At 38.7% G+C, this 27,565-nt stretch overlaps 1 protein-coding gene and 1 pseudogene across 1 annotated transcript; one reads left to right on the plus strand and one right to left on the minus strand.

Moving 5' to 3' along the window:
• Window positions 1-540: 540 nt before the first annotated feature.
• LOC139735189 (S-adenosyl-L-methionine-dependent tRNA 4-demethylwyosine synthase TYW1-like) lies at window positions 541-12,467 on the minus strand (annotated as a pseudogene).
• Window positions 12,468-13,118: 651 nt separating this feature from the next.
• LOC139735130 (malectin-A-like) lies at window positions 13,119-25,924 on the plus strand. Its single transcript, XM_071645895.1, has 4 exons — window positions 13,119-13,519; window positions 20,350-20,529; window positions 24,276-24,333; window positions 25,266-25,924. Exons 1-4 carry the CDS (start codon window positions 13,163-13,165, stop codon window positions 25,496-25,498), a joined length of 828 nt encoding a protein of 275 aa, XP_071501996.1. The 5' UTR covers window positions 13,119-13,162; the 3' UTR covers window positions 25,499-25,924.
• The last annotated feature ends 1,641 nt before the right edge of the window (window positions 25,925-27,565 follow it).

Consider the following 27,565-nt stretch of genomic DNA (forward strand, 5'->3'; position numbering starts at 1 on the left):
CGCTCTGGCTTCACCCAGGGACTCCTGTTGGGGTAAAGGTTGCAAGTTTTGTGCAGACTCAGAATTAAAGGGGGACATAAACCAAGAGAGAAATCAATTGAAAAAGAGAGAGCTATGGAACAACACAACCTACTGCACACAAATTTGAGCAGAAATGGAACAAGTATGGTCAAAATCATGACAATTGGAAAGTCAGCGGGTCAAATGAAGAGCCATGTAATTGTAAAAACAATGCTCGCGTTGCAATTCTTCTTTTCTTTTTTCTTCATTTTTTTTCTCGGTGAGGCATGAGAAAAATCTGGTGAAGTATATGGGGCATGAGTGTCACACCTATTGTGTGAAACTTGGTAGGTCTACATAAATTCACAAGAGTTGATGACAATCGGGATTTCATCATGTATGTACATTCAGACTTCGTAGCATACAAACTCATTAGTGTAATTATATCATATGATATATTTCATTCCATCTGACAACACACACAAGACTGAAGCGAATATAGACAAAGTAACATTAACACAAGGCATCATTGTATCTAACCTTTGAACTGTTTGATCATGTTGTAGTGATTTTGCAGGGCGCCCTCTACGATGGACTCTGCATCATCCATCTGCCATCTCCATTCCGTGCCTACAGGGTTTGTATGGTGTCTGACAAGAAATATATATGAAAATAAAATATCTGACCAGGTCAAAGAAAAAAACAAATGATGTATAACATATTCTCATGCATCATCAAGACAAAACTAAAATCAAAGCTTCAAAGCACATGATTAGTTCAGGGAAAATTACCACCAAAATAAATTAAACAATGGCTTATCAGAAAGCCTTGCATTTACAAGTATTTGTCAATATGTGAATAGGGGCAAAAAGCAATATCAAACACCTGTGTGGTACTGACAAAGATGTTTGTTTTAGATTTAAACTTTGACAGTACCATCCTTATATTGTGAAATAATGGCAAGACACCTAATTCCTAGTCCCACTTATGTATGTCTGGGTTTGGAATTTTTTAGCAAACGGTCTCGTGGCATGTATCAGTAACTTTATAGCTGGTCAAATGAATTTAAAATGTATGGGAATCAGTGCAGCCAAGATCAATTTCCTGGCAGCTTTTGTGGCCTAAATTTCCTATACACTTGCACTTGAGCTTAGAGATTTCAAAGTTCTTCAGAAACTGAAAGCTGATCCTCTAACCTCTTATGGCATTCTCACCACAAGATGGGTCACCTGGATGCTTTGTAATGAGTTTGCAATTTATGTATGCACAGCGTAATGTATAACAGAAGTTCATGATTTGGAGTGAGATGTTACATATCCAACTCTCAATCATTTGTATTTAAACTGAAATATGAACTAGACTTCATCATTTGTGGTTGTTACAGGGACATTGTTGTTTTGTTTGTTTGTTTTGGGGTGTTTTTTTTGTGTGTGTGCGTGTGTGTCTTCAGCACATGCCATTTCATCTGGGTGATGATGTCAAACAAAGCCCACCTCCAGCAGAAGACACACTTGTTGGCGCAGGCAAGACTGGCGTGGTCTCCATGCATCGGTGACTCTCGATCCCGTAGAAGGTGTGCTTGTAGCAACCACCTCTGCCCCTCAGCATACTCTGTGAAGGCAAAGGGGGGAGGAGGGGAGAGAAATGTCCTCATTGAGTATTGTGAAGAGGATGTTTCACATTTTTCTGTGCACCACACATTAGGCATTGGACACACCAAAGGAAGTGGGGTAAAAGTCTAGATCACTTACTGACTTCCAAGGAAGCATAACCTTGACCAAGGTTGGCTTTTAGTGCCATTTGTCATCTTTGAATTTGTACTTTCACTTTAAACTCTACTTTTCCTGTATCTAAAGCACATAGCACTCTACTACATGTATGATGATTCCAATGGAATGGAATTATAATCTTTTTCACACATGGTATCAGCATTCAAAAACTTTGGATCACAGGTCCACTGTACACAAGATTTAAGCTCTTTTCATTTCATCACAGTCAATTTTGTTGCAGATGTGGGCAATGCCATCAGTAAGCAATTCCCAAACAAAGCTGAAACAAAACTTTCCCTACAATAACCGACAAACTCTGATAATAATTATAATATTAGAAGTTTCAATCATTTTTTTCCGATATAGTACTCTTCCATTCATTCTCAGCAAAATTCTTTGCTATATGTCATTCCACTAGTACCCTGGGTAGCCGATTCAAATGACCAAATGGCCTTGCATTTTTTCTGGACAAAAGGCAGTACAGTGGATTTGGTTTATGTGGAAGCACACAAACAGGTCTGAAAAGAAAAAAGCAAATTAATCATGAAACATCAAACACAGACAACCACCAATAATGAAACCATGTAAATACTGCAATATCCCCATGTTGATTGTCACTGCATGCTCACCTTTGTCCATCGGCACAACTTGACTCCTGAATGGGACCCGATTATTCTATAGCCTGAAAAAGAACATCAAAGACAGTGAGAGAAATGCGACAAAGACATTTGAGGCATTTTCATGCTGAATGCAGAGTAATCAGCATGACAACCAGATATAGGGTGGAGAAATGCATATTTTGAGTGCCTAAATGCAAGTAATTTATCACTAATGCTAAGAGAGGTCCAATAATGAAGGGGGTATAGGGGAATGGTACATGTATGTCCATTTGTCATTTTTACCAATGAGGAGTCATGCATTTATGCACATAAGTCTATAAAAAACATAGACTAAATCTAAGTCACATGTTTGTAAATTCTGGCAAATGCCTTCCCTCCCCAGTTACCTTGCTTGGTGAGATTCTTGCGGATGGTGGGAGTCACCATCTCTTTTGGTTCAGAGTTCTTGTGGATTCCATTGACAGTCTGTAAAGAAAAAAAAAAGGAATTTTATTTCATACATTCACACGAGAATAATACAAAGTGATATTACAGTGCATTAGACGATACTTCTTAAAAAACAAACACACAAAACAATCTAAAAAATATGACTTGTCTGTTTTCTTTGGAAAGTCGTAACTGATAGTCTTTTACCTCTTCATGTTCCCCTTTGGCTACCAAATGCTCATATCCACCTGCCTTGAATATCCATTTGTCCTTTTTTTGAAAGTGTAAAGGATAATCTTCCCTAGCTTTAGGCTTCCTCAAACTTTCCCTTCCAACTCTACATGAGAATTGGTTTTATGTGAAAATACTTAGATTTGATGATGTACTACTTTAAATTAAGCATAATGTACATCTATATTCAAGTTCTAGACTGCCAATCAGTACATGATAATGCACTGCTTTTGTTGTGACAGACTGGCTAAGCAGTGAAGACAAGCTGGATGATGCCCATTAAAATGATTACAATTCAAGCATCAGTCTTTGAATATACATGTATTTCCCATTCTAATTACTGTCTATATTTCTTCCTTCACTCATTTCCTTACTTGATTTCATGTACAAGTCTGTGGACTTCGCAATCTTCTGGCTCTGATTTGACAATTGCGAAAGGAGCATAATACATACTACAGGGACAGTATCATGGGGAGAACACGTCTTGTTCAGGTTGGCCCTACTAAGAAGTCGTTTAGGTATTCCTATAACACTTTGCTCACATAACAGGCTCTGATTTGGAGAAATATATTGAGCTGTTATGGACTTTTTTTTGGCCAACCTTCTAGACAACACAAGGGATTTGTTCCATAATTCACTTCAGTGCAAATTATGCACTGATGGGCAATTCCTTTCTAGTAGGCCCATGTCAGTCATGGCTTTCAAATGTACCATGGTGGGTAGTGAATAAAGAGCGATTCAGTCCAAAGAACCACAATATCTGCTGATTGGTTTCCTTTAAAGACTGAAGACAGACCGTACGGAAGAAGAGTACCTGGGCAGTTTTCATCCTGCTCATGACAGCTCCAAGGTCCTCCACATCGATGACGTCGGTCTCGCCATCGTCCTCGAGGTCGCTGTCGAGGCCATCATCCTCCCTCTCCAGCTTCTTCCTCTCGCTGGACTGGAAAACCGTACAGCAGATTCGGAATAAAACTGCTTGCTTATTATCGTATCACAGCTGAGACACAACCCAAGAGCAAATCTCCATCGTCCCTCCCCCTAGGTTATCCAAACGACGCATTGTTCATGAAATATTCATTTTACATCTGCTGACTGGGAGTGAAATAAAGGAACAGCTCAGGATATAGCTATTGAGAGGTTTCCAATGCTCTTGAAAGAAGGCTACGTAAGTTGAGAGCTGACACACCTTCCTGTTGGGAACTGAATATGTAGCCTACTGCTCTCAAAAGAAACAAACAAAAAAGGTTAACATTTAACAAAATTACAGGAGTTTTAAATTCAATCATGTTTTCACTTGGCAGTTCAGAAATAAAGTTCACTTAAGAAGCTTAATTATACATTTACATTGTTGTATTATCCTGAACAGAAATTATGAAATAGTGAGTAGCAAATCAGCTTAAGATTTCTCCTTCAAATACTGCCACTGACCTGGTCTCCAGTTTTGATCTTCTGGTTCGCTGTCTGACACGTCCCGCCTTCATTGCAAGCACAGCCCTTGTCTTCATTGCCTGTTTTAAGGCTCTCAAAAAGACTTGATTTCCATGCTTCAAAATCTGCTTCCATTCCTGTGAAAAGAAAGACAAGAGTACACAGAAGAATAATTAATTAGACATAAACTCATTTTCAAGATAATTCAATCATGTATTGCAGCAATGGTTTAGGTTTTAAATTCCACACAATTTTGCATGGCTTAAACAAACTGATCTGCAGAGACTAACTTAAAGGGTAGCAGAAATTATGAAAAGAAGGCAGAGAAACATTCACACTTTACCATACCACATTCGGCACCTGCACAAGCTTAAACATAACACACGCAAGGGTGACTGCAGCTGGTTCAAGAAGTAAAGGGTGAGGGCTCTCTAGTGCTCTCAGCAGGAAGGGTTTTAATATAGAAAAAGCCTTCATGACAGAGTAGTAAAAAAAGAAAGATATGCTCACCTTCCCAGTTTAGGAAATCAAAACCCAACTAGAAATGTCGCTAAGGCGACTGGTATGCCTCCGCCATAATGCATGATTCTCCTAATAGATCTATAGTACATGTAGACAATTTGTGATTACATTTTCACAAAATTGGCAAAATATCAAAATGACAAGTTTGTCACAAATGTTTTGAATGTTCACCTTCCTTGACCTAGGTTTAATTGGATGAATAGGAGAGCATGTATTTTGGGATTGAAGGACTTTAACTTGACTTTGACCCTTTCATAAGTTTATGCATTAAGAAATTTTCAAGGTATGGAGAAAAAGTGCAATTTCTGTATTGAAAAGTTCACTGTTACCAATTTCATCTAGCCTTTGACCCTAAAATTCATAGGATAATCACTGTCAAGCACAACATGCATAAATATGTAGCAAGTTTCAAGATAACTTGAGCCACTTCTGAGATATGGAGGAAAAAGTTAGTTCAGCACTTTCCCTTGATCTTTGACCTTTTGACCTTTGAGGCAAACAAAAACAAAGAAAAAAGAAAGCTTCCAGAGAATCTCTATTAGAATAAACAAGCATACACCAAGTGTAAAAAAAAAAAAAATAATCCTGCTGGCATTGCATAAATATGAGAGGGAAATAGTAAAATTTTGAAGTGTTGCCCTTGACCTTTGACCCCTGACCTTTGACCCATGAACCCTAAATTCTCTGGATAATCACTGCCAGTCAGTACATGTATATATACTATGTTCCATGAAGATGCCTTGAACAATTTCCAAGATACGGAGAAAAAAGTGAAGTTTCAATATTTTTACTTGACCTTTTGACCTTTGACCTTTGACCTCATGACCCCAAACTTTCACCAGAGAATTTTAATTGGGTAATACATGTATACACTAAGTTTCAAGAAAATATCTTCAGGCATTGCGTAGATATGGTGGAAATAGTGAAATTTTACGTATTTGACCTTGACCTTTTGACCTTTGACCTTGTGCATGTGCACCAAAAAGTTGGTAGGCACAACTTCACCCCCTAATACACATACATGCCAAGTTTCATTAGGATACCTCAAAAGGTTATTTAGTTACGCTGTCCACAAAATTCATTACGGACGGAAGGACGGACGGAAGGACGGACGGACAGACGGACAGACGGACGGACGGACAACCCGAAAACATAATGCCTCCGGCACCACTTCGTGGCGGAGGCATAAAAAGCAATGTGGATTGAGTGAAAGCAGCAACATTTAGTAGAACACATCAGTGACAGTTTGAGGAAAATTGGACAATCGATGCAAAAGTTATTAATGTTTAAAGTTTTGGCGCTGTAATGACTGGAAAAGGAGACTACTAGAGTTCATGATGTCATGTGTGGTCAACAATATAAAGAAAATATAAAGAGAATTCCACAAAAATTAATTTTTCATAAAAATTACACATTCCATCAACTTGATTCTGACATATATGTTAAGGGTAGTAATTATTCCTCTGCTTTCTGAAAGCGGTTAGTCCAGTGCTCTTTCATTAGGCTAGAAAAGTGAAAGCATGTTGAATTTTTTTTTTCATATTTTCTTTATACTGTTGTGAACATATGATGTCATAAACTCAAGTAGTCTCCTTATCCAGTGGTTTTAACACCAAAAATTTTGAAATTCATAACTTTTGTATCGATTGTTTGATTCTCCTCAAACTTTCACTGATGTGTTCTACTAATGTTGCTGCTTTTACTCACTCCACATTTCTCATCGGATTTTGGTTTCCTTCAAAATGGATCCCCCAAGAGATTTTAGCATCCTGCCTGGCCACTACCTGCCTTGCCACTACCTCATCACTACAGCTATATGCTCACCTCCATGTTTGCTGCTTGCGACATTCTCATCACCTTCTCCCCTGGGTAGTAGAGGACTGGCTCCCAAGTCTAGCAACCACTGGGATATATTACGACTGACCTGATGAAAACAAACACAGGTAGATAGATCCGATGAATGAACGACAAAATAAAGGCATTTTCATCGCTGCACTTGACGTTACATTATTTCTGTATAATCACTTAACTGGACATCTGTAAATCACCAAAGAAGATCATAAAAGACTACGAAAGATTCTTCAGTAAGCAAACAAAAGCATAAACAAAACAAAAATATAACACACAATTTTTTTATTACTGGAGCAACATGCCATTTTAGTTTGTTTTATCAGTTTTATCATGTTTAATTTTTAAGGCTCTTTTAGACAACAACTGCTCTGTTAACATTTCACAAGACAAATTCACAAATTCACACATTTTCACAAATTCACCAGAGCTCATTTCATTTCTGGACAGATACACCTATACATAATCATGACCAAATGTACCCGTTATGATTCCAGTAGAAAAAAATATTCCAACTCACTGTGTTATAGTGGTCCTGGTAGAGTGAGTTTCCGAGTCCAAACACAGCAAACCGATGTCCCCTCAATAGGGTCCTTGGGACGCGGAAATCATTGACAGACTCCTGCAGCCACTGGTAGAACCACTTCGCGACATCAGGAGGTTCTCCATTTGTGTAGGTGGACACCACGTAGACAAATGCAATCTGACCATCAACCTACATGGTAGAAGGCCAAACAGTGTATGAAAATACCATGCAAAGTGCAAGTGTAAGTAACTTGATTATTCCCCTTATGCTTTTTGTTTGAAGGATAATTACCTTTGTCAATTGATGTACCGGGGGTGGTCCTATCAGAACTACGTTCAAAGAGAAAACACTTTCCAAACTGATATTTAGAATTGAATTATCTCTTCAGCCCTCAACTTTATAAATGAGTTGGCACACAAAGAATATCCAAACCCAAAAAATGTGCACTAAATAAGATAGCTGGCGTGAGACAAAGAAGACTTTAACTTAAAATATCAATCTACATGTGTGAAAAAAAGGTGCCACTACTATGTTTTTCACAGATTACACATGGGATTTTTTACTTTGGGAGAGTGAAAAACAACAACAAACCAACAACAACACTCCCACTTCATTTATTTAACCGAAAACTATATTATTGGCTTGACAGATGTCACCTGCCATACATATGTGTTCATTTCAGGAAAATTAAGTCTCTGGTTTCATTCTTTTGTTTAGCTCACTTTCATTTCCCCTCAACAGTGCATCTTATTCATTTGAACATTACTGCAAATGTATCTGATCTGTTATCTGAATGCATGTAAATGCTTAGAAAAAGGTACACACATTTATTTAACAGAACATAAAATAATATTTTGGCAATGGTGTGACACCATGATAATGAAAAAAAAAATCACATTCTTTCTCTATCATACACCGATTATTCATAGTTCCTCTGTGAATGCTATCTATTATTCTTCCTTTCCGTTCTCAGGATAATTATACACCAAAAATCTCTATTGACAAATAAATCTCACTCTGCTAGCAAATAGAATCAACATAAGTCAACATATAGTCAGCAATATATCATATATCATTTGATATAATGTATAGGATGTAACGCATAAATTCTAAAGAAAAAGAGATCAGCAACATAAATTTGATCCAACTGCCATGAGCTAGACCCTACACTATGTGAAACAAACAAATCTGAAGGAATCACTGGGAACTAACGTTACAGGTATTACACTTGTACAGTGCATTAAATCTTTAACTCAAATGTTTTGATATCTTATCGAGATATCACAGTTCTGAATGAAACCTTACTTCCTGCAAGACATGCTTCTCTGGATCAAAATCCTTCAAGTCGACCGTCTCTGTTGCAAACGAACCTTGTGCTTCATCAGCTAGCTGCACGGCAAATTTCTATTAAGTCATGAAGAAAAGGAAATACTTTATTAGATGAAATTAGTCACAAATTCAGATAATGGTTCGAACTCACTACTACATTGTATATACACTCAGTCTGCATCTACAAATCTGCAAAGAAAAAACCTACATGCTTTAATGATGCTATTCTGTTTTTTTAAATCAAAACTTCCTCATATTAATGAGAAATATTCAGAAATGAAAACTGCCATCGAACATTCAAGTCGAGAGCATTTGAACGGTGTGCTGCCATCTATACTACTGTTCAATAAATGTACATGTTCCGGGTAATGGCAGCCCCCACAACCCAAAATGACAGCTCCTTTGCACGGCCGCCTCCGCTTCTGGACTACGCCCTCTTGTGGTGTAATCTCTTTGATTACACCATACATCCCAAGAATATAAATGCCTGCTGAAAAGCACATGCCAGGTAAGCCTATTTTGTGGCTGTTCTAGTTCACGAACTAAGTTCAAATGATGGCTTTGATTTAAATCAGTTTTGAGAATTCAGGCCATGCTGTCTAGAACTGTCAGTCTCTTCATCATTGCATTAATTTCACTTCTGCTGTAGAATAGAAAACTACTGCATGTGAATTAGTGGAATTTCAGCTGGTAAAACTTCAAAAAAAAATGTGTCTTAAAAAGAATTACTCAATGTTGAAATTTCATTATTGATTTTTACTAATTACAATTGTACCAATGGGAAGTGGGTTTACCTTTGGAGAACTGTAACTCAGGAGCAACATGTCTATAGGGCATGTAATACCTTCACCTCCGCAAAAAAGAGAAACACAATGTTGTATGATACTTAGAAAACTGGGCACATCGTCGGTTTATGCCAAAAGGCCCTTAACACATAGACTTTGTACACCGTTAAGAACCTTTTGGCATAAGGCCAACGACATTTGAAAGATGTTCAAATACCTTGGCAGTTCCAGTCTGGGTGCCATAGAAGACTCTGAGGGTCTTTATTTCACATTTCCCAGAAGGCACTTGTGAAGAGGCATCGCCAGCTGATTCTTTCTGTTGGGAGTATATAACAGTTTTTGTATTTCAAAAGTATAGTCAGGTTGCAACAGGAACAAAGAGAAGGTACAACATCCTACATATCAAGTATAGAGCATGTACAGTTTGTACCTCACTACTGTAAAAGTGGATATTTCGCCCGAGTAATTTTTCATGCTCGGCTGGGTAAGATGAATTTCGTATGTTTTTAATTCCACAGAATCAGGACATTAACTACTGGAACGTATGGCATATAGTGATATATGAATATTTGTGTGCTTTTATTTTTGCGCTAGCTTCTGGTTGCGCGAAATGTGCTAAAATTTCCACTTTTACAGTACTATATGCCTTGCCGCAATCATAAACATTGAAATGATTATGACACCATGATAAACAACACCCAAATTACAATAACATTGTTCTTTATAGTGAGTAATACAACAACAGCGATGACAACAACAACACAAACATTAATCATGCACACAACTATGATGGTTTGTATCTCATTGTACAAGATGATCGGTAAAGACTTGTGTTTTTAATAAACTATTCAAGACGTAGCATGAGAGTCATGTGGATAAAATACTTTTTACATGTAAGAAAATTGTATTGTTTATAAAAGCTATGTGTAGTTGTATTCATCTTAAGTTTGACCAAAATGACCATTTATGGTGCAGTACATCTAATAAATCTGCATTATTTTTTTTTTTCAGTCATAGCATGAACATTCTGCAACCAGTTGAGTCAATAATAAATTGTGGATTAAGCATGTTATCTTAAGGCTACTTGAGACCTTGGAGACACGTCCAGTGTCAAAGTTCACAAAAATATTTCAGATTCTGTAAAGTGACAAGACAAAGGCAGAATCACAGTATTTGCAAACTAATTGATTTGAAACATTGGAAACAATGTGAATCAAAATAAACATCAAGATTCCATTTTGACAATGAATCAAGAAATGTAAAAGACAATAAGAAAATATACCTTTATCTGTACATCATTGCGCTTCTGTCTACTAAAAAAAATCAAGCCAATTGCCACAGCAATCACCGAGATGAAAATGACAAACATATCATTCCCCCAGGGTTCAGAGTTTGTATCTACATTGTGGTAGTAGAGAAAGGAAGAAAGAGGAAAAAAGACAGCAAAAAAATTAAAAGCCTCTGTAAATGGAAAAACAACAACACCCCAATTATGCAACAAATTCAAACTAAGCACTGTATACCCATCTCATATGTGAGTTAGATTTTCCTTGGCAAAGTCAGCTACAACCTAATTTATTTTGATGCCTGGCAATCAATCCATTACTGATAATTCAACATTTTCCTTTTTCAGAGTGATCATAATCATGATACATGTATGTGTAGACTCTATGTTTGGGTTGATTGTACACTGCGACCAGCCCGGCGCGAAGCTCCTACAGGCAGGGATGATATTGAGGTTTGTCAAAAAAATTAGAAATCAAAATTTTCAGGTGATTTTGATTACACGAAAAAGCAAAATGTGCATAGAATTCGGGAAAAAAAAAATCTGAAATCAGATTTAAATCCACAGAATATCATGCCTGTAATCTGTATAGCTGGACAGTATAAATGTGTACAGCAACGGAGCGCCCCAGGGCCGGGTTAGGTTGATTTTAGAGTTTGGAGTAATTTCAGGCCTATCTGTATTCAGCAGTTCATACCTTCTTCCACTTAGATAGTCTCTGCAAATTCTAGAACGTGCCAAAAATGACCAATTGGCAATGCTGGACAAACAATGAATATGTCGTATGAACTCAGGATCATGATTCATATTATTCACACGAAATATACAGCAATCATTGTCATTCAGTGTTAATTAGCAATCTCGGTGATCTGTGCTTTAATACTTGCTGGGGTAAACTGAAAATAATTTATACAAAATATAGGCCGTAGAGTAGAAGTTCTACATAAATCATAAAGTTTATCCGAGCCGAGTAATCACAGATCACTGAGATTGCTAATCAACAGTAATATTAAATCATGTAAATAGGTCTATCACTAAATCAGCATGATCAGCTTTATCAGTGTTTAAGGTTCTAATGTCATGATGTACAGGTGATATTCCTAAATAATAGAGAGAAGTTCAAGATACAAGTCAAAACTCAAGTTTTAACCATCATGGCTATCTATGGGCATTCGTAAGTTATACATAGATCTATGTAAATTTAAACATGATAAAAAGAGACATGGCCCATCGCCATCATGAAAATGCTAAGTAATTATTGGTTACGTACAATACAGACAGGATAACTGCGATCGGCCCGAAATCGAAGTCAATAAATAGACCACTAGTACAAGTCAAATAACTGTGACCAGCTAGCTGGTGACCGTGATCCAGTGACGAATGTGCTGTGCTGTGTATACTAATTTAAAGTAATTAAACGGAGCCTTGCCCTGCCCTGCACAGGGCTGCGTATCGCAAACATCAAACTCTTAGTGCGGGACTGTACACAACCTGGAATTCTACGCTATCAGTTAAAAAAAAAATGCTTATTGAACGATAGACTAACAATATTTGGAATAAGATGCGACAGGGGACACCGGTATATTAATTACCCACGGATGATTGTGTAGCACTACCCTGCTGGACTTCACTTGTCAAAAGCAGAAGCCCGAAAAGGGCCACGAGAGGAGACGCCGTCAGCGCCACATTTTTCATGTTGACCAATTTATCACACACACGTTCACACAGCACACACTCACTTGTATGTACACTACGTGGATTGAAGGTGGAACCAAAGGGTGTAGACGCGCTAGCTTCTATACTCTTTGCTACAACACTGTGGACTGAGACGGTCTGAACTTAGCCTACTATAAATTAGCAAAGCAAGGATGGAATAAGCCACCCAAGTTGAAAGTGCTGGTGGTTGATGTGAAGATTCATAATGCCTTATATTTAATATCAAATTATTAATTAATATTTAAGATAGATAAAAATTAATTTTAGTCATAAAAATATTTTGTTTTTTGATTTTATGGACAACCATGTACTCTGTTAAAAATCGCAGAAATAGATATTTCAATTTAGTAAGCCGGCTTTACCTTACGCGTGCAGTTTGTATTGGCCAACAGGATCTAGGATCGGTCACACGTGCGAATGGTTTCCACACAGTACGGTTGCATTATACACCGTACAGTTTACTTGTGTTTGCAAATGCCACGAGCTAGCTTGTCGTATATGTGTATGCGTTTACGTGTGTGTGTACGGTGTGTGTGTTTGTGTGTCGTGAGTACATACATGTGTGTGTATCTCAACCGGTGAAGCCCGCGTCCAGGCTACTTGTAATTATATTCTCTATTAAAGCAGTTTCTCAGCTTAAGTTTCGAGGGTGGAGCCCATTTTGCATCGTGATCATGAAATTGATGAAGCATATCTCCAATGTCATGTTAGTAACCGTCTGGTTTCTGATGCACGAGATCACAAAATGTGCCGGAATCGGTGAAGTCATATTTGCAGTGAACAGCGGAGGGCCTGGGCACGTAGACATGTACGGCACCCGCTACGAAGAGGACCCGCTGACCATCGGTATCTCCTCTGACTACGGAAAGAACATGCCCATCGCGAGGGTACCCCCAAGTGACGCTATTCTGTACCAGACAGAGCGCTATCATCTCTCAACCTTCGGCTATGATGTGCCCATTGAAGAGGACGGAGATTACGTGCTGGTGCTCAAGTTTTGTGAAGTGTGGTTTACTGCCCCAAAAATGAAGGTAATTGTTACTCGATCTCTTATCAGCCAGGTCGTCACTCGGAACTCCAGCCTAGCCTAGTACTACGGCCTACTGACACACACTGATAATAAACCGATATGATCAGCTGATTGATTCCTCCAGAAACAGCCTGTACCTGTGACTGTGTAGATAGGCCTATACATTGAACATACAAGCAGACCCCTTCCTCACACTCAGCTCAGAAGCAAAAAGTGTCGGTGACCATATTCTATACTCATAGATAATCCTAAGATAGATAGCCCAATAGGGCATTAAAAAACCATGGGCAATCCAGAGGACCAGGGTTTATTAAAATGTTTAGGGCTCATGCAATGTCATCTAAGATAAAGACAGCTATGAGCTATTCTCACAATTGGTCATTTTAAATATTGGATTTAAATATAAATAGGGTCTAGTCTAGATATATTCACATTCACAATCATATTTTTTTTTTTTTACAATCACACAAACATCAAATTAATTAATGAACCAAATCTCTAGGTTTTAATCATGTCAGTGCATTTTACATCTGACAATCATACATTTTTTACTTGATTGCCAAAATTAGAATTCCACGAAATTTCATATTTTTTTTGGTAAAAACTCAAAAAGTAATTTGCACATTCCATCGACTTCTTACAATGTATAATAATTATTACAGTCCCCAACTCCCCACCCTGCTTTTTATGACAGGTGCCCTTTCATCATGATGCTAGAAAAATAAAGATATAAATGCACTGATTCCATATAATGTTGGCTTCCTCTAAATTGTCTATTTATGACGTCAAGAAGTTTAGTAGTCTCCTTATTCAGCGATGACGACACCACAACGTTAAAATTTCATAACCTTAGAATTGATTGCCCGATTTTGCTCAAACTTCCACTGATGTATTCTGCTATTATTTGCTGCTTTCACTCAATTCACACTTTGGCTGTAGTTTCCTTTAAAAAGTGGTGCCCGAAATCTATTTCACCGCTGTCTAGCCTTGTATTAACCTTTTCTCTCCATGACTGACTTTTCACAGAAACATTGTATTAAACCAGGATGTATGATATAAACTGCATGATAGCCATTGAGATGATGAAAGTCTCCCCCCCCCCCCACTCCGGTGGTCATCCATACCGCATGCGCGTTTCCAATTATTTGGGAAGGGGGTATATTTTCGAAGCTCAGCTCGGGGGAAAATCCTCGAAAAATCCTTAAATTAACCCGTTCCTTACGGGAACCTGGTTTACCAGGTTCCCGTGGGAGCAACTGATATACGGGAACCTGGTTTACCAGGTTCCCAAAATGAAGACAAGGGTGCCTGCTTCAGTGGCCTAAATTCATGTTTCTTTGTGTTAAAATGCTCAGAAAAGTGGGTTTGATAAAAAGATCAGAGTTCATTCTATCAGGATTTGTTCTCCTGCTGTTTAAACAAAAAGGGGGTTTTACAGTATTATGTACCTTTTCCTGATTTAGTTTTTTGCTTGTTCTGCTGTAAACTCGTACGAACATGTACATAATGATCAAGGCTGAGATCAGTTAGAAATGCGGGTTCGCTGACCCCAGTCACCTCACTCAGGTACCTGGTTTTGTGTAGAACAAAAGATTCTGAGAGCTCATCAGCGCACGCTCTATTCATACCTCGCACCCGATCGATATTTCCATTGTTCACGGGCACATGTAGTTGACCGTAGAAAGGGGGACACAATGAACCGCTTGACTGCCTTCACACAGCTGGATTACCAACCTGTGTGCCTCTCTGTCGACGGGCGAAAATAATCTCGTTTGGCGGCATTAAAGGCACTCAGAGAATTGCGGAAGGAACGGGTTAAGGGGGTCTTTTATCATTTTCCCTGAAATATTTCTAATTAGGGGTTATTTACAAATCTTACCCAAACAATTCTGAAATAGCTAGATCAAGAAAAAAAAGAGAGAAAAAAAATCTGAAACAGGGGTGCATGTTTTGCTGTAAAGCATATCAGGCTCCAGCTGGCCTCGTTCTCTTAAAAAAAAACATGTGATGGGGGGCAATTCTACTGGTCTCCTTTCCAAAACCTTAATAATAGGAGGGTAATTTTGATGGCTCCTCTTCTAAAAGCCTGTGATAGGGGGTCAAAATCCTCGCCCCTTTCCCTCCAAATACCATCTTTTATATTCATAATTAGATAAAAGGTGAGAAATATTTTGAGGTGGCTTCAAAATTTGAAGCAGGCGGGAACAAGAAACATGTTCGTTATTTTACTTTGCCTAATAAAATGGTTTGTTTTGTTTTGTTTCTCTCTGTCTTTGCTCAGTGTGAAGACAGAGAGTAAGAGCAAAAGAGCAAACAATCAAATAACAATCAATCTAGGGTAAATTTCCTCATTCATCCTACACTTCAGGAGCATTTTAGCAACCAGCTTTATACCCATACAATTCATTACCAGTGGCAGGCCATTTCAGCAGAACATATGTAGGCATACGCGTATAATACTGTATAAACATCGTAATGGAAAGTAACGAGCAAGTAGCAAATCAGTAATTGCAATTCTTGCATTCGTCCAATATTTATGGCCACAAATTTGTTATCGATGGACAAAGTTGGTTCATGAAACTTGGCATCATTGAGTGCATACAGTTGTAGCTTAAAGGGATGGTACAGTTTCGGTTGAGGTGGGGGCTTCAGGTTTCCAACGTTTTTCGATGATTATCTATTTAGAATACCGGTAGATAAATAGAAACTTCTTATGAAATATGAAAGAGCCTATAATTCTAAGAGAAATTCAAAGTTTATTTGATAAAATTGGCTTTGAAATGGCTGAGATATCCAAAATAAAGCGATCCTAATAAAAGATGGGACCCACTTTTTATTGGGATCGCTTTATTTTACTTTGTTTTTTGATATCTCAGCCATTTCAATACCGATTTCCATCAAATAAACTTTGAATTCCTGTCAGAATTGTATGCTAAATATATTTTATCAATGCATTTCAAAAAGTGGTGTCTAAGTATCTTGCAAAAATGTTAAAAGTGTAATTCTTACCTCAACCAATACTACATGTATATACCATCCCTTTAAGCATGATTCAATACCATTCTTAACAGAAACTACTGAATCCATAGAATGAGTTGTACTTTTAAAAGGTCAAAGCTGTATTTTGTTCCTGATCCTCTGGAGTGTACATACCTGTATAATAACGTAGTACCGGTACTGCATTGTCTATTTTGAGAATTTATATCTAATAGGCTGTGACTCTCAGAAATGAAGTTTGGTGTGTGAATGGTAGATGTTATGATTCAAGGATCAATGAATGTAAGATAACAATTTTGTTAAAGGTACTGCAATCGGGAAAATTAGAAATGGAAGGGGGGGGGGGGGGGGGGGGACAATCACTGGCTTTGTCATGTGTATGTCTAGTCAGATGTTTCCTATGGTCTGAACAAACACCCTGCATATTCCTGTGTGTGTCTTCATCCCATAAACTTGTCAAAAAGTGACCTTTTTCACAGTATTTGTAACCTGTTGCCCCATCAGTCCATGAGTCTTGGTAGTCAAGAAATGTGCAGAATGAAGTGATTTGCCAAGTGTCACATATGATATTGTATGAATGACAAAACCTGAAAATTTATTAAAGGTACTGGTTACCATTGGGAGCAGTGATTCAAAAAATGTTCGAGTTATCACATTAATGCATACATGTGTAGGTCAGTTGTAACACAAAACATCCTACCATATAAAAATTTTGCAATAAAGCCTAAGATATGAGGAGATATCACTATTTTTCTCACTAAACCATAACTGTAGACGGTTTAGTCTAGGAACAATTTTATTCATATAACTATTGTTTACATTTTGTATGATATATTTAACAATACTTCAACAGTGGGAATCAGTGGGCATGCTGGGGGATGACTGTTCCAATCCTTGTGAGATTCATTTAAGAGTACCTTATATATCTATTGCTGTATGAAAATTATTTGCTTCAGAATGGTCTCATATTCAAGTAATGTGCAGTTCAATGTTTCCAGGTTAGCATGCCTGTACAGTGACGGGGCAATCGTTAACGGTAAACTGCACATTACTTGAATATGAGACCATTCTGAAGCAAATGATTTTCACACAACAATAGATCTAATGTACTCTTATATGAACCCCACAAGGATTGGAACAATCATTCCCCAGCATTCCCACTGATTTCCACTGAATAGTTACTAGCCATCCCCTTTAACATTGATTATACTGATTAACTTTTTAGCTCGCCTGAGCCGTAGGCTCAAGATTGCGATCGCTCTTCGTCCGGCATGCGTCGTCCGTCGTGCGTAAACTTTTACATTTTCATCGTCTTCTTGAGAACCCCTTGACCGATTTTCACTTGGCAGGTAGCATCCCTAGGGGATAGGATCTCAATTTGTTCAAGTGGGCACCATACCCCAGCTTGGGGCCCCAAGAGGGGCCCAAACCCCCCCCCCCCCCCCAAAAAAAAAAAAAAAAAAAATGAAGGAATCTTAACAAATCTTCTTCTCTAGAACCAGAAGTGATAGAGCTAAGTTAATACAATGAGTCAAGATATTGATGACTGTTGTTTCAAGTTTGTTCATGGGAGAATCAGGGGTGCCCTCCCCACCCCCTTTGGACCCAAGGAAGCGGGATGGGATGGGGGGGTCCAAATGCGGGCCTAAATTTTCATCTTCTTGCTGAAAACAACAATGGATTTTCACCCAACTTGTCAAGTAGCATTCCCATAGGGATAAGATCTCAAAGTGTTTGAGTGGGCACCATGCTTTCCTTGGGGGCCCCAGGGGGTCCACACCTCCTAAATTAATGAATATTGAATAATATTTTTTTCTAGTTCTAATCAAAAGTGATAGGGCTTTAAGTCTTTTTTCCCAAGCTGCATAATCCAACATTCTATAAAGTACAGTGTACTTGGCAGGTGTTTTTACCAGTGAGATGGAATATGTACTGATGGATACCATGCCCCCATTCTCAAAGCTACCCCCACCATAAGTTTCCAATGTTCTCAGGTAAGAGTCTGCAAGAATGCATGGAAGGTGAACTTGTGATACTCAGGTGAGCGCATGACCCCCGGGTCTCTTGTTTACACTGGTTGTTTCTATCCTAACTCACAGTTTAGAACTATTTTGAAGCACTACAGCTAGGGTTTTGTTTCATCTGCAAATGGTAAACAATGCTTTTAATCATCATTGAAGACATACACTTATATAGGTTACGTTCAGGCACAAAATTACCGGTAAGCATTGATGCAACAATGGTAGTATCAGACAGTTTTGAATTTGCCATGAAAAGGCACAATTAATGCCCTTGTGGTTGGCTGATGGTGAGCTTTAACATTGTCAATCTTGAGTCATTTGTGCAGTTACTACCAGGGTTCACGTATCTTTGTTTCAAACCTGTCACCTTTTTAGCTCACCTGGTGAGCTATTGCGATCGCTCGTCGTCCGTCGTGCGTCGTGCGTCGTGCGTCGTGCGTCGTCCAGCGTGCGTAAACTTTTACATTTTCATCTTCTTCTTGAGAACCCCCTGACCAATTTTCACCAAATTTGGCAGGTAGCATCCCTAGGGGGATAGGATCTCAATTTCTTAAGTGGGCACCATACCCCACCTGGGGGCCCCCAGAGGGGCCCAAACCCCCCAAAATTAAGGAATCTTAAAAAAATCTTCTTCTCTAGAACCAAAAGTGATAGAGCCAAGTTAATGCTATGAATTAGTACATTGATGACTGTTGTTTTAAGTTTGATCGTGGCGGAATCAGGGGTGCCCCCCTTGGGACCCAGGGGAGAGGGGTGGGGAGGGGTCCTAATGGGGCCCAAATTGGACATTTTCATCTTTTTCTTGAAAATGCCATAATGAATTTTCACCAAAGTTGGCAGGTAGCATCCCTAGGGGGAAAGAATCTTATTCCCATCAAATGGGCACCATGCCCCACCTGGGAGCCCCAGGGGCCTAAATTTGGACCGAAATTGTAAATTTTCATCTTTTTCTTGAAAACCCTATAAATCACTAATTTTCACCAAACTTGGCAGGTAGCATCCCTAGGGGGATAGAATCTCAATTCCATCAAATGGACACCATGCCCCACCTGGGGGGCCCCAGGGGTCCCACCCCCTCCCCCCCCCCCCTCCTGTAAGGAATCTCAGGTACATGTACAGATTTTCTCTAGAAATGGAAGTGATTGAGCTAAGTTAATACACTGAGTCAGTATATTGATGACTGTTGTTTCAAGTTTGTTCATGGGAGAATCAGGGGTGCCCCCCCCCACCCCTTGGGACCCAAGGAAGCAGGATGGGATTGAGGGGGGGGGGGTCCAAATGCAGGCCTAAATTTTCATCTTCTTGCTGGAAACAACATAATAGATTTTCACCATAATTGTCAAGTATGAGCATTCCCATAGGGATAAGATCTCAAAGTGTTTGAATGGGCACCATGCTCTCTTGGGGGGGGGGGGGGGGGGGCAGTGGGTCCACACCTAAATTAATGAATATTGAATAATATTTTTCTCTTGTTCTAATCAAAAGTGATAGGGCTTTAAGACTTTTTTTCCCAAGCTGCATAATCCAACATTCTATAAAGTACAGTGTACTTGGTAGGTATTTTTACCAGTGTGATGGAATATATGTACACCATGCCCCCATTCTCAAAGCTACATTGTACCCCCACCATAAGTTTCCAATGTTCTCAGGTAAGAGTCTGCAAGAAAGCATGGAAGGTGAAGTTGCGGTACTTAGGTGAGCGCGTGACCCCCGGGTCTCTTTTTTGTTGTTGAATTGATCCTTTTTAATGAAGAGCAAAGTACACAGAAGGCTTATTTATAATCTTCTGATCGATCTGTTCCTCTCTGCACAGGTGTTTGATGTTGTCCTGAATGAACAGCACACTGTGGTCCCAGGACTGGACATCTACCACAAGGTCGGGCGGGGGACAGCCCATGATGAAGTAATTCCCTTCACGGTCAGCAAGAGCAAACTGAGGGTCCAGGATGAAGTGTCCACTTTTGGAGGCAACCTGAGGGTGGAGTTCCAGAAGGTATTACTCAAATCTTGTTGTACTGTAGCAACACCTTTCTTGACCCCTCCCCCTTCCAATACAGTGCACTCCCGTTTAACGAATACGGTTACAAGTAACGAAATTCCGGTTACAATGAAGTAAAATTCAGGCTGCAACATTATCTGCACTGTGCATTTCTGCTGTTTAATAGTTCGGTTATAATGAAATTTCGATATAATGAAAGAAAACTGCCAGTCCCGAGGACTTCGTTATAACGGTAGTCCACTGTATTTCTGTTACATTTCATTTCAGGAGACATACAGTTTGCATTCTAAGACAATATGCGGTCAATTGTCACTGGCCAATCAAATATGGGTGTCTTTGCTGGATAGTGGCATGGCTGGTAAACATGCTCACTGTATGCTAAGTGTAGAAGTGACAGATTTTTATGCCTCCGCCCTAAGGGTGCTGGAGGCATTATTCAGTGCTGAAACTAGGTTGTAGTCATTTACTCCACTCCCCTCCCCCCCCCCCCCCCCCAACAGTAAAGGATCTAATATTAGTCCGTTTAATTGACAATATATGAGGAATAAAGTTTTAAAAAAAATTGCTGTCAGTGCCAGAACAGTGTGCAGGAAACCATCATATGCAATTATTTCCCATCTCCACATCTTTATTTTTTATTTTTTGAGGGGACAGGGGAAACTAATTATCGACATTAATGCATTTCATGCAATTTAAAATGAAGAAAACATTTTACAGATTTAAGTTTTTAACAATTCCACATTTGTAAAGTTGTTGCTTAGTGGGATTTTTTCGAACAAATTTTATACTTTGCATTAGGACAACACATTTTTATTTGAATCCTAAGGTTGTTATTGGTAGTACTTCGTATTTCCAGTTTTAGAAATTTGGTATTTCATGTTAACCATGCACGCAAATTTCCTTGGAAATTTACTTTACATGGTACTCTGTCATTTTACATAGAATTCAAGCAATCAGTGCTCAAGGAGCCATTAGTGAGGAGCTTTTGTTTCTAGTACATACATCCTCTCTTTGCCTTTCTCAAACTACTTTATAAAGGGCTTTCTGCTATCTTTCAGTCACCTTTAAAAGTGAAGAACAGCTATTTAAATTGTGCACATACAGGATGTGACAGTAGTGACACAAAGTTTCATGTTGTGATTAGTGTGGGATGTATTACGAGATGATGTGGTATGACACTCAACACTTTGTCAATGAGATAGCAGCATGTATTAGTCTTGAGTAGAAGCCCAGGAGGGCCTTCTCAAAGTCATACAAGATGATTGAGGTGATCCAGGTTCTGGGTTTAGAATCATGGTACCGTATGCAATCATGGCATGTCTGGTATGTGTAGTGCTGCAATATTAAATTCAGTGGCTTCATAACTTACAGCATGCTTTAGCAATGAGCAGGGCTGGGTAGAGTTTCTGCCTCTTGCAGACATGGTTGGTCAGTATTTTTTGTTCCATTGGATAAGATCAGCTTGTTTCTTGTAGACATGTCTGATGTTCTGCCAACTTCCATCCCCATTTGTGGTAATCTGTGTTTGATTGAAGGTACATTTACACTGTTGCAGAGCAGGTTCATAATAACAACACATTGTGGACAGTTGGTCCTACTTGTATTTGTAAAATATATTACAAAATCTCTTAAAATGTATCCCCAAGTATTGTATGCACTCCTCATCCTGGTATCACAGTGGTGTAAGAGACATGTACAGTGTAGTAATCTTGTGAAGACTTTACCAAGGTTATAAAGTATAAACAAATAAGGATAAGTCTAGAAAGACATCTAATACCCCTTTTATACTGGGCGTTAGCTCGCTTCAGGTGCGGACCTGAAGCGAGCTAACTCTCAGTATAAAAGGTCGAAAAATAGCTAGCCTGAGCTAAAGTTAGTCTTCTCTAGGGGGGGTGGATCAGGTCAGCTTCAGGTCCGAGCTACAGCTAACTTCAGTATGAAATGTTTCTCGGGAAAGCTTGAGCTAAATTCACTGACCCATGACCTGAAAGTGTGTACGGTGCTTCCGGGTGGCCAATATGTACGTTGACTGCTGTACAAGTGTACTGTTGCCACCGGCGCGCTGTGTATTACGCATCGCATGCACTGGTGTAGTATTTTACGCTGTCACTGTTCGCTGTTCGGTAAAACTGTCAATGAACTCTTTGAACTAGCAAAATATAATTGAATAAATGAATAAATAAATAAATAAATAAATAAATAAATAGACCAGCACAGTGGGTGGTCGAGATTGGCAGTATAAAACGACTTAGCCCAAGCTACAGTTAGCTCGCTTCAGAAGCGAGCTAAAAGTCGTGCACAGTATAAAAGGGGTATAAGAGAACTAAATTGTGTCATCTATCTAGTAGAAGCTATTCTGAGAGACATGATGGAAGTTACAGTTAATGAACAAGAGAAGAAAATACAGTAGGTTAAAGTCATGATAGCAAAATCTAAATTGAACATATATGTATTGCTTCAATACCTGAAAAAAAAAATGCTCTCTCAGTAAATATAATACTGTACGAGCTGAAATTTTCGCGGTGGTTTTATTTTCACGAATTTCGCGAATCGCCTTTGAACCGCAAAAATAACAACACGCGAAAATAACAACACGCGAATAAGTAAGTTCAGTTAGACCCTCGCAACTGCGAATTAACAACACGCGAAAATGTCCTCCAAGTAGCAATTCGTGAAAATATCTGTACGCGAAAATTTCAGCTCATACACTACTCATGGATGATTACCAAAGTCTCAAAGAAACAATAAGCTGATATTAACTTAATTCCAAGTAGATAATGGTATTAAATAGACTTGCTCAGCCAGATCAAATATAAAATTGGGTGCCTCAGAGTGCATGAAGACCAGATGGTCAGTAACATGACCCTGTGTACACCAAGCATACCTGTGTAAGGGAACAGATGCATCAAAATATATCTCAAATGCAGTACCAGGCTTTGCTCACTGAGGTTTTCCCACACTGCATGGGGTAACATTATTGACTTGCACTGAGATAGTAATCCACCAGAATCAAGGCCATTTATGTGTTTTCATACAGAAGGAATAATACACTTTGTGCTCTAAACTTGCCAGAAAGATGACATGATCATCATAGAAAATGTTAAAGGAACAAAATTTGTGGCATAACATGCTTATATTATGTATACATTTAGGGGAAATGACTTTACAGTGTGTGATTCTGCCACTTCTGATGGTACATCTAATACCTTCAGAAGTTGTGCAACACGTACACTGTGTACCAGCAACCTACAAGTGTATAAAACACTCTCAGCAGGAAAGGCACCTCACTGCATTTTTTCCAATCAATCAAAATGTGCATTTTTACTATAACATACATTGTACACAAGTACATTGTAGTCATAAAAATTAATGAATGAAAACTCTGCATCAAAAGATTGCCACGATTAGTTTTATGTGTTCTCCTTTCAGTTTGAGTGAAGTCATAAAAATTAGCGGGTGAAAGCTCTGCATTAAAATAGATTGCCATAATTAGTTTTATGTGTTCTTCCTTTGCAGTTAGAGTGAAGTGTGCAAAAGTGAGTCTGAAGAATACCCCTGACAATGAGAGATTATAGTGCAATTGCTGTTTGTGGCAAGACTGTAAGGCAGATATATTAGAATGTTGCTACAACAAATATATCAGTTGTAATCTTTTATTAATAATCTTTTGCTTTCATTAAAGATATCTCAGTCTGTTTTTTACTAAACGTGTTATTTTCTTGACTTTTGTATATATATAGGGAGAACTGGACAACCCCAAAGTGAATGCTATCGTCGTGTACAAGGGCTCAGTGGACGGTGAGATTTTATGTTTGACTACGAGTTTGGATAACTACAGTAGTCTCCATTTAATCGGGTATTGTCTGGCAGAGCATTTCTCACCCAGTTAAGCAGAGTACCCGATTAAGCATTACCCGGTTAAGCGGAGAGTACTGTACATGTATCTTTCATATGGCCACTGAGCTGAGGAAGCCATTAGAGAGTGAATATTTTATTGCTAGCACCACAGAACCTGGTTCCTTTCAGTCCCCTCCAATGGAGAAGGCATGTAGAATGAAATGCTTTGCCTACTAGCGCAGCTATAGTTTCCAGTGTAGTGAAACCAGGAACCTCAAGATCAGCAGTCTGTGGTCTTGTTGAGAGAAAATGAGTTATCGGTACCTCAAAAAGTCTAAATGTTTTGTGTGTTCTACAGGTTACATTGATGAACAAGAAATATGTTATCTTATTTGGAAATTGTCCTTGACCCCCCAAAAATGACATATCACCAAAAAAGAAACAAAAATAGAATATTTGATCTATTCAAATATGTTTTTTAAATGCTTTGTGCTCCAGCTTACAGTGTACGTTCACTTTTCAATCAAAAACCACTATTTGGGAGCATATAGTCTAACTTTGGAGATGTTCTGACTGCATCATCCATTATCCATTACAAGGATAAATGATTACCTTTCTTTTGTTGTATTTGTGCTCTTAGCTTTATAGGAATTTAATCCCAGTTTACTGGACATAAGAGTTCAAGATAGAAATTCTTCGCTCGTAGGAAAAGTCATGTTTTGATATATTGTAAGATAATTGTTAGCATCTAATACTATGCCAGTACAGACATCTAATACTATGCCCGTATTGCTTCCCAAAATTCCTTGTACATAGCCTTATTTGATGCTTTATATCATTTGGAATAGCTCTAAATTGATCTTTGATCTCTTTTTGCATGTTTGATCCTTCAGACGTGCCGAGGTTACCGGCGATCCCCGGTCTCGACGACGTCGATGAGGAGCCGGAGGAGGACGATGAGGACAAGGATGAGGAGGACATAGCAAAGCCAGCCAAGCAGACCCGCTGGAAGTCGGGACCGAAGGCTGTCGATCCGTACGCTGCTGATGAAACGAGCTTTTTATTCCCAGTACTAATAACCATAGCAATATTCATCCCAACTTTGTTTTGTCTTTGTAGATTATAATACATACCATCACCTTTCATTTGAAAATCTGAAAATCTGCAATTTTAACTGTTGAAAAAAAAAATAGAAAAGAATGGAGAATGGTACAAGTATTATCAACTTGGGTGTGCATTTTATAGGGTAATGTACGCTTAATTTTTTGCTATTACATTTCTTCTTGTGGTGGGTTGATCTTCTTTGTGTCATATGTTTAGATAGAGGAAAATGCATCGCTGCTATTTGTATCTGTTTCTAGCTCAGTCTCCTACTTCGTAGGACTCGAGGAGAACAAGCATTTTGATTTGCATTGCCAACTAGGGTACAGGCATATCTTTGCACCAGAAACGGGCAGTTTGCTCGAGTCATCAAACTTCAGAGTGTCTGGTACACCTTCATCTCTTCAAAGTGGCAAGGTTAACATTAGGTAGTAGTGTGGCAATATGCATACAATGTATGACTGAAATGTCCCTAGATTTGTGTAATGGATCGTTCTTTTTTTGTGTGTGGTTTTAAAAGAAAGAGTCATGATGTCCATTTGAGATAATAATAGGCTTGCATTCACGAAAGTAGGTTAGATTTACTCCATGGTTAATGCAAATTAAATGTGCACAAATGTGTGTGAAAGACTGCGTATACCTACATAATAACCATACATTGATACCTGCATGTGCAAGGTATGCATATTTCAAGCTTATTTCAATCCTTGGACTAAATACACACCATCGTTATAATTTAAGCCACCTTAGTGAATACAGGCCATAGAGTTTATACAATCATGATTGATATGTGTAAAAGCTGCTATTCTCAGAAGGGTTTAATTTTTGCAAATTTCGCAAACCACTTTTGGGCTGCGCATTTAGCAACACGCACAAATTTCACCACCTGATCTTGATCAAATTAGATTTACGAACAGGCATTAGTGCACTTAGGATAGGCTTGGTATCAAATCGCAAACACAACATCTTGTTAAAATGTCTGTGACCTCCACATGCAAGAAAATAACAGATTTTACAGTAATGCATCTAACAAGAAAAGACGGATAGATATACAAAGTCAGTAGGGATGCTGGCAAACCTCATGCACCTTCAGGCGCAATCTCTGTTCAAATGTTATTTGAGTAAGTCCCACCTATGCATATTTTTGTGTGTACAGTACAATACTTTCTAGGCCAAAAATGTCGCAGACAGTTCAGAGTGGTATCTGAAATACTTTCTGACCGAGCATGATTATCAACTTTGGATGTAAACTTCAGCGAAGCTCATGAAATGGTTTGTAATGGTTTGAAGCAATGGACATTTCAGAGACTGTTGGTAGATTGTTGTACAGGGGAAACTCGGTATAACGAACACTGCTATAACGAGATATCGGTTATAACGAGGAAATTTTCTTGGTCCCAAATTTCCTTCCACACAAGTCTATGTAAAATGCTACTCTTATAGCGAGATCGGCTATAACGAAATAACTGCTATAACGAGATAAATTTTGTGACTTCCAAACAAAGAAAAACATAGTAAATCAAACCTGCTATAGCGAGGTAAAGCAAAATGCCTTCGGTAGTGCTTTACTTCGCCTGTGCTATCATCTTACGAGATTGTAAAGCTTGATGCGCCAAAAACTGTCTTGTACACACATAATCATTTTCTTCAGTGCACTCCAGCTAGCACTGCATGTTGTACGTGTGAAGTGTGTGTGTGCACGCACACTGTATGCAGAAAATGTGGTGGGACGGCCATGTGTACACATGACATCATCATGACGTTTAGCAGGTGTGAGGCAATCTGATGCCGTGATTGGCCTTCTACTTTGGGAATTCCCCGTCTTCACACACACACGCAGTCATAATGTACATACAGAATGTGTCACATATACACACAGCATTGTGCAGACCATATTCAAGCTTTCCACACAACACACACCCATACGATAACCACATACCAATCCAATCCACAGACGATCTTGATACAATCGCAAGCTATATAAATTTACAAATTCAAACATCTACAATTAATGAGAAACACATTCTTGATATTGGATTGGCGGATTTCCTTGGCGAAAAACATCTTCTTACCCATAAAGGTGAGTAATTCC

Source organism: Diadema antillarum, unplaced genomic scaffold (genome assembly GCF_040938485.1).
Source record: "Diadema antillarum isolate AM-2024a unplaced genomic scaffold, OU_Dant_1.0 seq00000565_RagTag, whole genome shotgun sequence".
NCBI classification, from domain to species: Eukaryota; Metazoa; Echinodermata; class Echinoidea; order Diadematoida; family Diadematidae; genus Diadema; species Diadema antillarum.